This window comes from Carcharodon carcharias, chromosome 19, assembly GCF_017639515.1.
Source record: "Carcharodon carcharias isolate sCarCar2 chromosome 19, sCarCar2.pri, whole genome shotgun sequence".
Taxonomy (NCBI): domain Eukaryota; kingdom Metazoa; phylum Chordata; class Chondrichthyes; order Lamniformes; family Lamnidae; genus Carcharodon; species Carcharodon carcharias.
In genome coordinates, this window is record NC_054485.1 from 1,332,434 (window position 1) to 1,347,168 (window position 14,735).

The 14,735-nt window shown below is 39.9% G+C and overlaps 1 protein-coding gene across 2 annotated transcripts in view; it reads left to right on the plus strand.

Moving 5' to 3' along the window:
* bsdc1 (BSD domain containing 1) overlaps positions 1 to 13,205 on the plus strand; it is a 62,865-nt gene extending 49,660 nt beyond the window's left edge. For both annotated transcript variants that reach the window (XM_041212626.1, XM_041212627.1), the window contains exons 10-11: positions 5,730 to 5,833; positions 11,287 to 13,205. In XM_041212626.1, coding sequence (XP_041068560.1) covers positions 5,730 to 5,833; positions 11,287 to 11,319 — 137 coding nt within the window. In that variant the 3' untranslated portion in view covers positions 11,320 to 13,205. The remainder of the gene's footprint in view (positions 1 to 5,729; positions 5,834 to 11,286) is intronic.
* The last annotated feature ends 1,530 nt before the right edge of the window (positions 13,206 to 14,735 follow it).

Sequence of the window (14,735 nt, forward strand, 5' to 3'; positions counted from 1 at the left end):
GGTGGTGGGAGTCTGGAATTCACTGCCTAAAAGGGTGGTTGCGTCAGAAACTCTTGTAACGTTTAAGAAGTATTTAGATATTCGCTTGTGTTGCCACAGCCTCCAGGGCTATGGGCCAAGCGCTGGAAAATGGGATTAGCGTAGTCAGATCTTTGTTGACCGGCGTGGACACGATGGGCCGAAAGGCCTCCTTTTGTGCTGTACGTGTCTATGAGCCTATGAGTCAGACCTGAACCACTCATTGCATGAAAATATTTCCCATATTGCTTTGCTTCCTTTGGCAATTACTTTAAATCTATGCCCTTTTGTTTTCAATCCTTTCGAGACTGGGAATAGTTTCTCCCTATCTACTCTGTCCAGGTCCCTCATGACTTTGAATACCTGTATCAAATCATAGGGACAAGGGAACTTAGCAGCAGGAGTAAACCATTTGGCCTGTTGAGCCTACTCTGCCATTTAGTTAGATCATGACTGACCATCTACCTCAAAGCAATTTTCCAGCACTATCCCCATATCCCTTGATGTCATTAGTATCTGTCAATTTCTATCTTGAACATGCTCAATGATTGAGCTTCCACAGCCCCCTGGAGTAGAGAATTCCAAAGATTCACCACCCTCTTCGTGAAAAAACAACTCCTCATCTCAGTCCAAAATGGCCTTCCCCTGGTTCTGAGACTGTGTTCCCTGGTTCTGGACTCACCAGCCGGAGGATATATCCTATCTACATCTATCCTGTCAAGCCCTGTAAAAATTTTATAAGTTTCAATGAGATCACCTCTCATTCTTCTAAACTCTAGAGAGTACAGGCCCAGTTTCCTCGATCTCTCCTTGTAAGAGAACTCTGGAACTGCCATTCCAGGGTTGTCAGGTGACCATTGCACTCCCTCTATGGGAAGCATATCCTTCCTCGGGTAAGAAGACCAAAACTGTACACATTACTCCAGGTGCGATCTCATCAAGGCTCTGTAAAATTGCAGCAAGACATCTTTAATCATGTACCCAAATCCCCTTGTGAAGAAGGCCAACATACAATTTGCCTTCCTAATTGCTTGTTGCACATGCATGCTAACTTTCAGTGACTCATGAACAAGGACACTAGATATCAACAGTACCCAATCTCTCACCATTTAAGAAATACTCTGCCTTTCTGTTTTTTCTACCGAAGTGGATAACTTCATACTTATCCGTATTACATTCCAACTGCCATGTTCTTGCCCATACATGGCCTGTCCAAGTGCCCTTGAAGCCTTCTTGCATCCTCCTCACAACTTACATTCCCACCTAGTTTTGTGTCATCAAATTTGGAAATATTACATTTGGTCCCCACATCCAAATCATTTATATATTGTGAACAGTTGTGGCCCCCACCACTGATCTTCTCAGAACCCCCCTAGTAACAGCCTACCATCCTGAGAAGGACCTCTTTATTCCTACTCTGTTATCTGCCTGTTAACTAATATTACCCACAGTCCCATGTGCTCGAAATTAGTTTACTAACCTCCTGTGTGGGACCTTATCAAAGCCTTCTGAAAATCCAAATGCACCATATCCACTGGATCTCCTTTATGCTACAATTAACATCCTCCAAAAACTCCAACAGGTTTGTCAAGCATGATTTCCCTTTTACAAATCCATGTTCACTGTGCTCAATCATATCATCATATCATTATTTTTCAAGTGTCTGGTTATTGCACCCTTCAAAATAGTTTCTTGACATTTTCCCTATTACTGACGTCAAACTAACAGGTTTGTAGCCCTCCGTTTTCTCTCTCCCTCCCTCCTTAAATAGTGGGTTACATTTGCTACTTTCCAATCTGCAGGAACTTTTCCAGAATCTATAGAATTTTGAAAGATAACCACCAATGCATCCATTACCCATATAGCCACCTCCCTCAACATCTAGGATGCAGCTCATCAGGTCCAGGGATTTATCAACTGTCAATCCAATTTTTTTTTTTGAGTACTACCTCTTTATTGATACTAATTTCTTTAAGTTTCTCATTTTCACAAGCCCTTTAGTTCCCTAGTATTTCTGGGAGATTTTTTGTGCCTTCCTCTGTAAAGATAGACACAAAGTAATTGTTTAGGTTCTCCACCATTTCCCCATTTTCCTCTGTCCTGTAATGGACCCACATTTGTCCTCGCTAATCTTTCCCTTTTCACATTCCTAAAGAAGCTTTTACAGTCCGCCTTTATGTTTCTCACTAGCTTGCATTCATATTCTCTTTTCCCTTTCTTTATCACTTCCTTGGTCCCCCTTTGCTGGATTCTAAATTGCTCCCAATCCTTGGGCTTACCCCATTTTCTGGCAACTTTATAAGGTCCTTCTTTTGATCGTATGCAATTTTTAATTTCTTTTATTAGACACGTTTGATTTACTTTTCCTGTTAGGTATATTTGTTGTAGACCATGTAAACGTTCTTGCCTGTCCACCATCTTTTTTTTTAGTGTTGTTTCCGAATCCCCATAGCCTTATACTTTCATTGTTTCTTTTGTTCAGATTTAAGGCCCTAGTTTCAGAATGAACTATGTCACTTTCAAACATAATGTAAAACTCTGTCATATTATGGTCACTCTTTCCTAAAGGCTTGTTTACAGCAAGGTTATTAATTAGCCCTTTCTCATTGCATAATACTAAATCTAAAATAGCCCGATCCTTAGTTGGTTCTCAATGTACTACTCTAGAATCCCACCTCTTACGTACTCCAGGAATTCATCCTCCACAGCTTTAGCACTAATTAGATTTACTCAATCTATAGTGGCCCATTATTACTGTATTACCCATGTCACATGCAGCTCTAATTTCCTGATTTATACTGTGCCCAACATTACCACTACAGTTTGGAGGTTTATAAACAATTCCCACCAAAGTTTGCTGGCCTCTGCTGTTTCTTAGTTCCACCCAAACTGATTCTACGTCTTGATCCTTTGATCCATGATCCTCTCACTAATGTACTGATTCTGTCCCTTATTAACAGTGCTACCCCACATCCTTTTCATTTTTGCCTCTCCTTCCTAAATGACAAATATCCTTGAACATTCAGTTCCCAGTCTCGGTCACCCTGTAACCACAACTCCATAATGACGATTAAATCATAACCAGGTACCTGGTCAGTCATCTCGGCTCCAGGACATCACTGCAGGAGTTCCTCAGGGTAGTGTCCTTGGCCCAACCATCTTCAGCTGCTTCATCAATGACCTTCCATCATAAGGTCAGAAGTGGGGATGTTCGCTGATGTTTGTACAATGTTCAGCACCATTTGCGACTCCTCAGATACTGAAGCAGTCCATGTCCAAATACAGCAAGACCTGGACAATATCCAGGCTTGGGCCGACGAGTAACACTCGCACCACACAAGTACCAGGCAATGACAATCTCCAACAAGGGAGAATCCAACCATTGCCCCATGATGTTCAATGGCATTACCATCACTGAATCCCCCACTATCAACATCCTAGAAGTTACAATTGACCAGAAACTGAACTGGACTAGCCATATAAATACCGTGGCTACAAGAGCAGGTCAGAGGCTAGGAATAGTGCAACGGTAACTCACCTCCTGACTCCCAAAGCCTGTCCACCATCTACGAGACACAAGTCAAGAGTGTGATGGAATGCCCCCCACTTGCCTGGATGAGTGCAGCTCCAATAACACTCAAAGCCTGACACCGTCCTGGACAAAGCAGCCTGCTTGATTGACACTCCATCCACAAACATTTACTCCTTCCACCACCATCGCACAGTAGCAGCAGTGTGTACCAACTACAAAATGCACCGCAGGAATCCACCAAGGCTTCGACAGCACCTTCCAAACCCACGACCACTACCATCTAGAAGGACAAGGGCAGCAGGTAGATGGGAATGCCAACACCTGGGAGTTCCCCTCCAAGTCACTCACCATCCTGACTCGGAAATATATCGCCATTCCTTCACTGTTGTTGTATCAAAATCCTGGAATTCCCTAACAGCCCTGTGGGTGTACCTACACCACATGGACTGCAGCGATTCAAGAAGGCAGCTCACCACCACCTTTTCAAGGGCAGCTAGGGATGGGCAATAAATGCTGGCCCAGCCAGTAAAGCCCATCTTCTGTGAATGAATAAAAAAGAGAACCTGTATTAGTCCCTTCAAATCATCTACCTTGTTGCAAATGCAACATGGTCTAATGATGACCATGAAACCATTGTCGGTTGTTGTAAAAACCCATCTGGTTCACTAATGTCCTTTAGGGAAGGAAATCTGCCCTTACCTGTTCTGACCTAATTGTGACTCCACACCCACAGCAATGTGGGTTGGCTCTTAAATACCCTCTAAGCAAGGGCAGTTAAGGATGGGCAATAAATGCTGGCCTAGCCAGTGATGCCCAGATCCCATTAATTAATTTTTAAAAATGCTGCGTGCATTCAGATAAGGTGCCCTTAATTTTATCATTTTAACATTATTCCGCATTCTAATCCTATTTGAAGCTTGCCTTTGTTTCGTCTGCCTTCTAATTTCGCCTACTATTTTGATCTTCTCTCAGCCTTGTCTTCTCCAAGAAAAGCAGTCCTAATTTCTCCAATCTACCTTCATGACTGAAGTTCTTCATCCCTGGAACCATTCTTGTGAATCTTTTCCACACTCTCTCCTAATCTTTCATATCTTTCCTGAAGTGTGGCACCCAGAACTGGATGCAATATTCCAGCTGAGGCCAAACATGCGGTGCTTGTACAATGAACAAAGTTAGCATGCAGGTACAGCAAGCAAGTAGGAAGGTAAATGCCATAATGGTCTTTATTGCAAGGGGATTGGAGTACAAGAATAAAGAAGTCTTGCTACAGTTGTACAGGGTTTTGGTGAGACTGCAGCAGTGTGTGCATTTTTTGGCCTCCACATTTAAGAAAGGACATACTTGCATTGAAGATGGTACAGCAAAGGTTCACTAAATTGGTCCCTGGGATGAGAGGATTGTCTGATGATGAGAGGCTGAGTAAATTGGGTTTATATTCTCTGGAATTTAGAAGAATGAGAAGTTATCTCATTGAAACCCACAGTGTTCTGAAGGGGCTTAATAAGGAAGTCACTGAGAGATTATTTCCACTGATCAGGGAAATCTAAAGCACAGGAGCACAGATTCAGGACAAGGGGCTGGTCATTTAGGACTGAGATGAGAAATTACTTCAATCAAAGAGTTGTGAATCTTTAGAATTCTCTACCTAGGTTTATCATTAGTCTGTATTCAGCTAAACTTAGCTGAGAAGTTGATGAGAGTGCTACAGTTGGTTTTTGCACTTCTGAGTTGGGAGCAGGAAAATTGGCCAGCGTTCCCAAAATGGATGATTGCATTCCCACTTTGCTGGAAAAAAATGTGTGTGGGCATATTTGAGGAGAACTGATTGGGCTCGGTCCCAAGAAATCCTGTGGTCAAGAGTGTTTTTGACACTCCCTATCCAAGTAGTGTCATATGAGGTACTGAAATGTGGCTGATACCTGTGAAACAATAACCCAGCCAGGAATCTGTACATTCAGGAGATAAGGAATAAAGTTTGGTACAAAAAGAATAGAAATTTGGCCATAGAGAATGTTAAGATGATTAAAAGCACCTAATATATAATTCAGAAAATTATTTGGAAAAGAACCTGGGGACATTTGGGAACTTTTCCAATTGTCACTTGACCATTTCCTTTAAAAGAAAAATCAGTTTCACATTTTTGACTACCTTCATTCTAATTAGTTGTCACTTATTTCAGGATCTAGCACGGACATCAGTGAGGACTGGGAGAAAGATTTTGATCTGGACATGACCGAGGAAGAGGTCCAGTTGGCATTGTCTCGGGTGGATGTGTCAGAACAGGTACAATACTTCGGTTTTTATCTGTTGGCTTGGATGCGCTAGGAAGTCTTTAATGTTACTGGCAAAGACGCTCTACCTACCACTTTCCACAGGTCTAAGGAATTGAGCCTGTCTTGGAATTGTCAGTGTCATAAACATGGAAGCTGTAATTTAATTTGAGAAATTTTCCCTCTATGCTACTGAAGGAAGTCTTACATAAGGACAATCTTTCAAAACTGATCACTACAATACATTTTGGGCTTTTTCTTGATACTTTTCTTGTGCTCCTGGCTAAATTAGTTTCTTCAACAGACTGATCTTATTGCTCCAAAGCTAAACTTTTTTCACTGTTCAGTATGTGTTTGTGCATCTCCTGTTTAATGGTTAACTTCATCAGTTGGGATACCTGCCACATTCTCTCATCACTTAAGAGGATAATAACATGATGCATTGAGTACAGATTAAAATAATATACAGAAGCAAAAAGCAGATGCCAAATTTCATCAATACTTAACCCTTTGTGGGCTGATTGGAATCATATTAACATACTCCTTTTATCTTCCCATTACCAAGTAGCAACTTTGTTGGATTGAACATTTGTGTTTTGACTTTTTGTAACCTTTTTGGTACAGAAGGCTGCACAATGATGGTGTAAATTATACTGCTAGAACGAAAGATTACTGAAGAATTTCTCAGTCCTTATAGTTTAGTGGCCTTCAAGTGCACTGTTGTAGATCACGTTTTCAAAAATGCGCTATTCAGGATATGTCTAATTGTAATTAACAATTAATACCACAATATCTGGGTGTCTTGCTCGTGCTGGGATTGTGAACATTGTTTTGATCCTTAGCCAGACCCCAGTCGTTGCGGGAAGATCCGGTTAGAAACAATCTCATTTTGTTTAAAGTAGATAAAATTTGAGACTCAAGATGCTTACTAAGTGAATAAAACCACAAGATTCCACAGGTTTGGAACAAATAAAAATAAATTTTTCGATAAAAGTTCAGAAAGATAAAACAATTTACAATATCTATCTTATACTCTAACATTTGGGGTAAGTATGAGGTACAATAGGCAAAGTGTAGCAAAACACTCCTACACTACACAATAAATGACATGTGACCAAACTGAATTCCATGGATTTCTTAACAACCCACTCAGGTGTTTGTTGCATTGTGAGTCAGCCCATCCCACTGAAACTTTGTCCTTCTCATGAGGGTTTCCAATCTCCACCTTTGAAGATCTGGCTTTGGAATTCTCTCCAAAAGTCACTCCCACTTGGATGGCTTCAACAATGACCCACCTCGTAGGGCTTCAGTCTCGTCTTGCAAGATTCTTTTTGTCCAGGTACACTCAAGCTTCACCTTCTCAGCACAATTTCGGATCTTTGGCTGTGCCAAGCAGAACACCACAGGTACCTTTGCCCCAGTGGCCCAAATCACGGAGTTACCAACCTTTGGCTGCCTTCTTGGATCTTAAGGGCTTCTCTTGTGCCCCCTCATTTTAAAGTCTGCTTCCTGCAGCTCTTTCTTTAATTTGGAGCCTGTCTTTGCTTCTTTCTTTTAATTTGACTTAACAGGATCTATTTCTGTTCCCTATCTTTGTCCCTTACCTCGGACTTCCTTTTTGAAATCTCTCCCTGCCCCCCTCCCGTGTTCCGTTCCCTGGGACACTCACTGTACAATGGCATTCCCTTCAGGTCCCCTGACCTGGATTTTCATGCCGTTTACTCTTTCTTTCTCCTGCGCAGGCACGCAGGGCTGGCCCTCTGCCTTAAGAATGTAAAAAAAATACTGGACTGCACATGTGCGGCCAGTTCCCAGCCAGCGCACGCGCAGGAGATCTGAGGTTTGTCGGGAACTGGAGTAGCCAACCTCCAAACTTCAGACTAAGGTAAGGTTAGGTTTCATCACAACATGTACAATTTAATCTTTAGTGGAAGTTAATTCTCTTTCATTCTAATTTCCTGATCAATCAACTTTAGTCAATCTGGAGATGGAGTGTCTCTTGTCCTTGACAGTGAAAGGAAAGCTGTCTCTAAATTACAGGGCACATTAACATTTTTGAGTTGGTACTATTGTTCTTCCCCCCCTCCCTCCCTCTGTATCTTGAAATCAGTGGGTAATAATATAATGGTGCATTTTTTTTATTGATTCATTGTTATTGCTGTAACTCGTCATTTACACCAAACACTTCTGAATGTTCAGCTTTGCCTTCTCGGTTGTAATTTGGCAGAATGGATTGGCCAACTGTGATAAAACTTGACTGATTCTTGAGTTTTTCTGACTAACAGTGAACAAGGTCAAAACACAAATATTTCCCCATTTGGGACACAGTACATGAGGGAACATTTTTCTGGTGCTTTCCATTGGACTTTCTAATGTACTCTGTTTAAATATGCAGATATGCAATCTGCTTTCCCCTCCCTTGGCAAATAGACATTGTGCTCCCAAAAATAATTCATAATATTGAACACGATGAAGTACTTTGGTAAATTTGAAGTAATGTTCCATGCATATAAATTAAATTATTTACGCATTTCATTATTATTGAATGGTCTTGGCACTAGAGTGCTCATATGTAATGAATATTGATGGCCAATAGCTCATTATGTAGCCAAAATTAGTTGGAGCAAAATGAATAGACATTCAAGTTTCATAAAAAAATGACTGTTGAGTTAAAATTGTTTTTATGAAATATCTTTTTAAAAATGATCTTAGATTGGTTTCCTGAATCACAATCAAAACAATGAAGTATGCTTGAAACTTAAAGCTTTTAGGGAAACATGCCTGATCTTAATTTGAATCCATACCTTGATCTTGGCTAATGTTCCCTTTACTAGTTAGTTGCGCGTGCTCCCTTTAAATTATTCTGTGCAGCTGTGCACGCAGATATTTATCATAGAACAAGGCGTACATTATACCTTCTGCATGACTGTGCAGCTGAACTAGCATCGATCTTCCCTTACGATTACGTTTAGATTCTTCTAGAGGGAGAGAGGTTTTCTTATTGGGAAACTAACGTGTGACATGGAAAGTGGCTGATGAAGTATAATGTGGGAAAATTTAAAGTTGAAGAATAAAAAAGCAAACAGAGAACGACTGCAGAATTCCGAGGTGCAGAGGGATCTCGGTGTTCTCGTACATGAGTCACAAAAAGTTAGTGTGCAGGTACGGCATGTAATCAAGAAAGCTAATGGAATGCTATCCTTTATTACGAGAGGAATTGAAGATAAAAGTAAGGAAGTTATGCTTCAGTTAAACAGGGCATTGGTGAGACCACACCTTAAGCACTGTGTGCAATTTTGGTCTCCATATTTAAGGAAGGATGTAAATGCGTCGGAGGTGGTTTAGAGGAGGTTTACTAGATACCTGGAATAAGTGGGTTGTCTTTTGAGGATAGGTTAGACAGACTAGGCTTGTTTCCACTGGAGTTTAGAGAGTGAGGGGTGACTTGATTGAAGTATAAGATCCTGAATGGTCTTGACAAGGTGGACATGGAAAAAAAACCCAAAAAAACTGCGGATTCTGGAAATCCAAAACAAAAACAGAATTACCTGGAAAAACTCAGCAGGTCTGGCAGCATCGGCGGAGAAGAAAAGAGTTGACGTTTCGAGTCCTCATGACCCTTCAGCAGAGCAGTTCTGTTGAAGGGTCATGAGGACTCGAAACGTCAACTCTTTTCTTCTCCGCCGATGCTGCCAGACCTGCTGAGTTTTTCCAGGTAATTCTGGACATGGAGAAGATGTTTCCTGTTATTGGTGAGCCCAGAACTAGGGGACACAGTTTTAAAATTAGGGATCGCCCTTATAGGACAGAGATGAGAAGAATTTTTTTTCTTTGAGGGTTGTGTGACTTTGGAATTCTGCCTCAAAAGGCCATGGAAGTGAGGTCACTGAATATTTTTAAAGCAGAGGTAGATAGATTATTCTTAGGCAAGGGAATCAAAGGTTATCGGGGATAGATGGGAATATAGAATTTGAAACACAAACAGTTCAGCCATGATCTTATTGAATGGCAGAGCAGGCTCAAGGGGCTGAATGGCCTACTGCTGCCTCTATTTCATATGTTCGTATGACCTGCTAGCCAGACTGACAATCGTGCAGACTGTGGATGGAATTGTTAAAATGGATTGTTGGGGGCAGGGGAGAGAGGTAACAGTAAACTATCTAGTATTGGAGGATGCCTTTTTGACAGTATCGTGATAACATTGAGTAGCATATTATATCCATACAATGCCATGCCACATTAAAAATTGTTGGTATAAAAGATTAACACTTAGAAAACAAATTGTCTATAGCTATTTCCATTTTTAGACATTGTACTTTTGGCTTCACCGAAAACGCTACTCCTGTGGCTGTTTCTAACTGTTCTGTCAGGATAAACCACATACAACTCAAGTCTCCTGCTCAACTCTGAGCTGAGCTTCCATGCCAACATGCTCTCTTCCCTGAACATTACCAGCCTTTGCCAACATTTCATTCCTGCTACTGCAGAAACCCTTCTCCATCTTTTCATTACCTCAAGGTGACTTCTCAAGTATCCTCGCTAGCCTCTTGAGCTTTTACTTATGCAAACTTAAATTTGTTTAAACCTCTGCTGCCCATGTTGTCTTACTCACCCAACATCCCTATTTTTGCTGACTTGCACTGTCTCCCAGCTCTCAGTTGAATTGAATTCCATCCCTTCTGCCATCTTATATCCATGATTCTGGGCTCTTGTGTATCTCCTCAATGCATTCCTTGCTTTTTGGCAAGAGTTTTCAACCATCTTTTCTCCCCCCCCCAAACTCCCTAATCCCTTTCATTGTGTTACTTCCATTATGTCCTTTTAAGCCGTCTTGAAAACTTACTTTTATGAATTGTGCCTTCAGCTGATTCTCCTAAATCCTCTACCACATGGTCTATTTCTTTCCAATATGAAGAGGCCTTGAGGTTTTTTTTTATTTATTACTTATTGCATACCCCAGAGAGTTGTGGAGAGGGAAAGAAATGGACAAAGATAATTTAGAAAGCTTTATTTTCTCTCAAACTATAAGGGCTCATTTCATGAAACCATCCTAAGCTGAAGCCTTAAATATTAGCCAATCGTTTATTACAGCAGATTTGCATTGGAAAGAGGAGATCTTCACTCCATGAGTTTTAAATTTCAATTGATTTTTTCTGGCCAATTCTGTTTATATTTCTGTATTTTGTGGTAACATTGAACATTTAAAAGTGATCAGAAGAGAGGGGGGAAGAAACATTACTTTATAACTGACAACAGGCTACCAAGCTGTGGGTGCAAGTTATTAACATTTCAGTATGTGCAGCAAGATGGTTATAAAAAAAATTGTGGTTGCTGGTATGATTGGTGCTTCTGAATATTTTAGCTTTGTGGTGATTTGTAGAATGTACCCTTGCTGCTTAATTATATAAGAACTGCTAAAAGCCATTTGATGACTAATTCTAATTTTAGAAACCTGGTTTGTTTCAGCTGGAAGATGAAGACTGGGAAGATTGGGAATAAAATGGAATTGGACGTTGCTGCTTCAGTTGATTTCTTGAATTCTTTCATTCTAATGTAATGAGCATTGTGTTTATATTCTTAGCCTGTAGTGTATATACAGGTTTCCTGTGCCATTGCTTCAATAAGCTAGGGTAACATGTTTTATACTGCATGCTATTGAATCATATAGCAGGCTTTTTAGCATGTAATTACAAAGGACTAAGGAGCATGGGTTATATTTCATTGTTTAGACTTAGTTATATTCAGTGAGAGACATTGCTATTTCTGTTTCTAATGGTGTTTTGTTTTTGTGTAATTAACAGCTGGTTGGTTGTGCAATATATATTTTAAATATGCATTTTCTAGCTTTCAGATATGGGAAACCATTAGTTTTGTAATTCAAATTCCCTTAGATCTTTTACAGATTTGCACTTACATCTATTAAATTTAAATTATACAAAGTTAATTGACTGATGCTTTTGGTGTTTAAGCACTTTGTAAATGAAACAAAATGTCAGTTTAAAATGCTAATTGGAAATTGAATTCCTCCATTTTGCTGCGTAGTGATGGAGTAAAAGCTTTTTTAAAGCTGGAGGGTTCCCAAGAAGAGGGTTATAATTTTGATGCCTGTGCTACCTGGGATTTTAAGTCTTTTGAGTACTGAATTTTTTTTAAACCTTTCAAGTTGCTTGTAACCAATCATACACTTCTACAGATTTGCTACTCTGTAAATTTTGAATGGTGTTTTATTGAAACCTCTACGGAACCCTTAAAGGACAATTGACTTTGTCATATTCGTAGCGATAAAGGTAGCAGAAGCCTCAGAAGGTTAATCTGTCAACTAAATTAAGATTTGTAGTTTTTCCAGCTGAAGAGCTGATTGCTTAATATTTCACCAGTTTCATGGAGGAGGTTTTGGAGAGAAATGAGAAGGAAAAATGGAATTGTTGTATTGATCCCATAAATGGATTAGGAAGCAAGTGTGACAGCAGCTCACAAATCTCTTAGCTCATTGACCAAATGGTAACATGGCAACAACTTGCTCTAAAGCAAACTAAAAAAATGAAGCAGTCCAGTATGCTTTGGAAAAACTGTAGTATTTGAGTGAATTGAAAGCACTAATAGCCATTGTGCTGCACGCTGCTTGTGCCTTCAGTACTGAAGTGTATCATTACCAATGTTTCTGTACAAATGATTGAATTGTCCATTGGATGTCAACATGCTTGAAATTTGAAAAGGTAAATGTAAAACAGATACAACATATTCAAAAAGTAAAATATTGCATTCTGGAAACTTGAAACAAAAACTGAGAACACTGGAGATGCTCAACGTATCAGGAAGCATTTGCCAAAAGAGCATAAAAGCCAGTTGATATTTCAGATACAAGGTGCGTCTTCAAATATTTTGTAACCAAAATGTCGACTGATTTGTGCTTTCTTGACAAGCTGCTTGACCTGCTGAGTATTTGCTGCTTGTCTTTATTTCTTTAATAAACTTTCAGTCATATTAATATGACAGGTACAAGTATTTCAGTAAATGGAAGGCACAATTTTTGAAACCACAATACATGTGTCGGAATTCACTGCTTCTAAACTCTGTCCAGAGAGCAGATTTGAGCAATGTAACAATAGGTTGAAGCACTAATGTGTGACCTCTCCTTTCTGGCCATTCTGATGAATGGAGTGTTGCTTAACTCTAAAGATTATTTACTGGGGTGTGATTTTCCACCTCCCATCCCCTCCCCACACAAACCCCCTTCTATCATGTATTGTTACTAATATTCTAAATAAACCCGGATTAAACTGGAAATTATGGTACCTGCACTTTCTGTTGGAGAGGCTTAGCTGTAAATAAGACTTAATTTTTTTCTTTGTTTTAAACAAAATAAAAATTTATTGCTTAATGTTTTCACACTTGGTACAGAGTATATTGAAAAAGCTTTCTACTTGAAATAACTTTCTACTGACAGATGTTTTGTTTCTTTCAAAATGGGCTGAGAGAACAATTTTGGGTCATGTAGATGTCGGCATATAAATTGACTTTTAAAACTTAGGAAAATCCCTCCAAAAATGGGGGACAATTTATCCACTGGGTATAAACGTGAATCACTGGCATGGTTCCTGCACAGTAGCAGCAGTGTGTACCGTCTACAAGATTCACGGCAGGAACTCACCAAGCCTCCTTAGACAGAACCTTCCAAACCCAGGGCCAATACTATCTAGAAGGACAAGGGCAGCAGATAGATGGGAACACCACCACCTGGAAGTTCCCCTCCAAGTCACTCACCATCCTGACTTGGAAATATATCACCATTCTTTCACTATTGCTGGGTCCAAATCCTGGAACACCCTTCCTAACAGCACATGTACCTATATCGCATGATCTTCAGAGGTTCAAGAAGGCAATAAATGCTGGCCTAACCAGTGACGCCCACATCCCATGAATGAATTTTAAAAAAGGGTGTGGGTGATCACCATTTTAAAATGTCATTGATGTCCGTTGCAAAGATTGGGCATGTCTTAAACTCCCATGCATCTTTGCATCATAGCCTGGCTGTTGCCCGCTTCATCCCTTGTGTATGGTTAAAAGGTATCAGTGAGTAAAACATGCATCTGTGGGTGAAAAAATTGAGGCTGACTACAAATATGAGCTTAGCATGTTGTGGCTGAAAAGGGGGGTTGACTCATACATCAAGTATATACAAAAACATGATTTTTGGCTCTGGCAGGATGGGATCAACTTATGTTGTGATTTATAGTATCCATTTTGTATGCGTATTCCCATTACAATTCTTGCTTTATTTTTATCAGACGCTTAAAAGAAAACCTCAAACTAAAAATGTAATTTGAGATTCAGTGGGTTATTTGCAGTTGGTATTTTACAACCTGGGAAGAATGTTGTTGTCATAATCTGAGAGATTGTGACTGACATTTACATTAAGCAAACCTCTTGTAGAACCATCCAGCAGCAAGGCCCAGTTGTGTCTCAAAGTCCTGAATATAGAATGAAGCATGTGACTCACTTGCATTACATTCTCTTGAATTGTGTCTTGCAGATATTCCTCTAAATTATGTTCCTGTATACCAATACTTCCTATCTGTAATTCTATACTTTCAATACAAAGCAAATAGTTTGTATTTGTACATATTTTCAATTTTTGCCTCTTAAGAAAAGAAGCATTTTCATCAGACATACTTAAACCATCTTTAAGACCGTAGGTTTGTATTGAAGCTGAAAGTTCTGTGTCCTTTTGTGTCTACACTCTTTTTTGCCAAGCTTAACTTGAGAGTTCTTCAGGGCAGTGTCCTGGGCCCAACCATCTTCAGCTGCATCATCAACGACCTTCCCTCCATCATAAGGTCAAAAGTGAGGATGTTCGCTGATGATTGCACAATGTTCAGTACCATTCGCAACTCTTCAGATACTGAAGCAGTCTG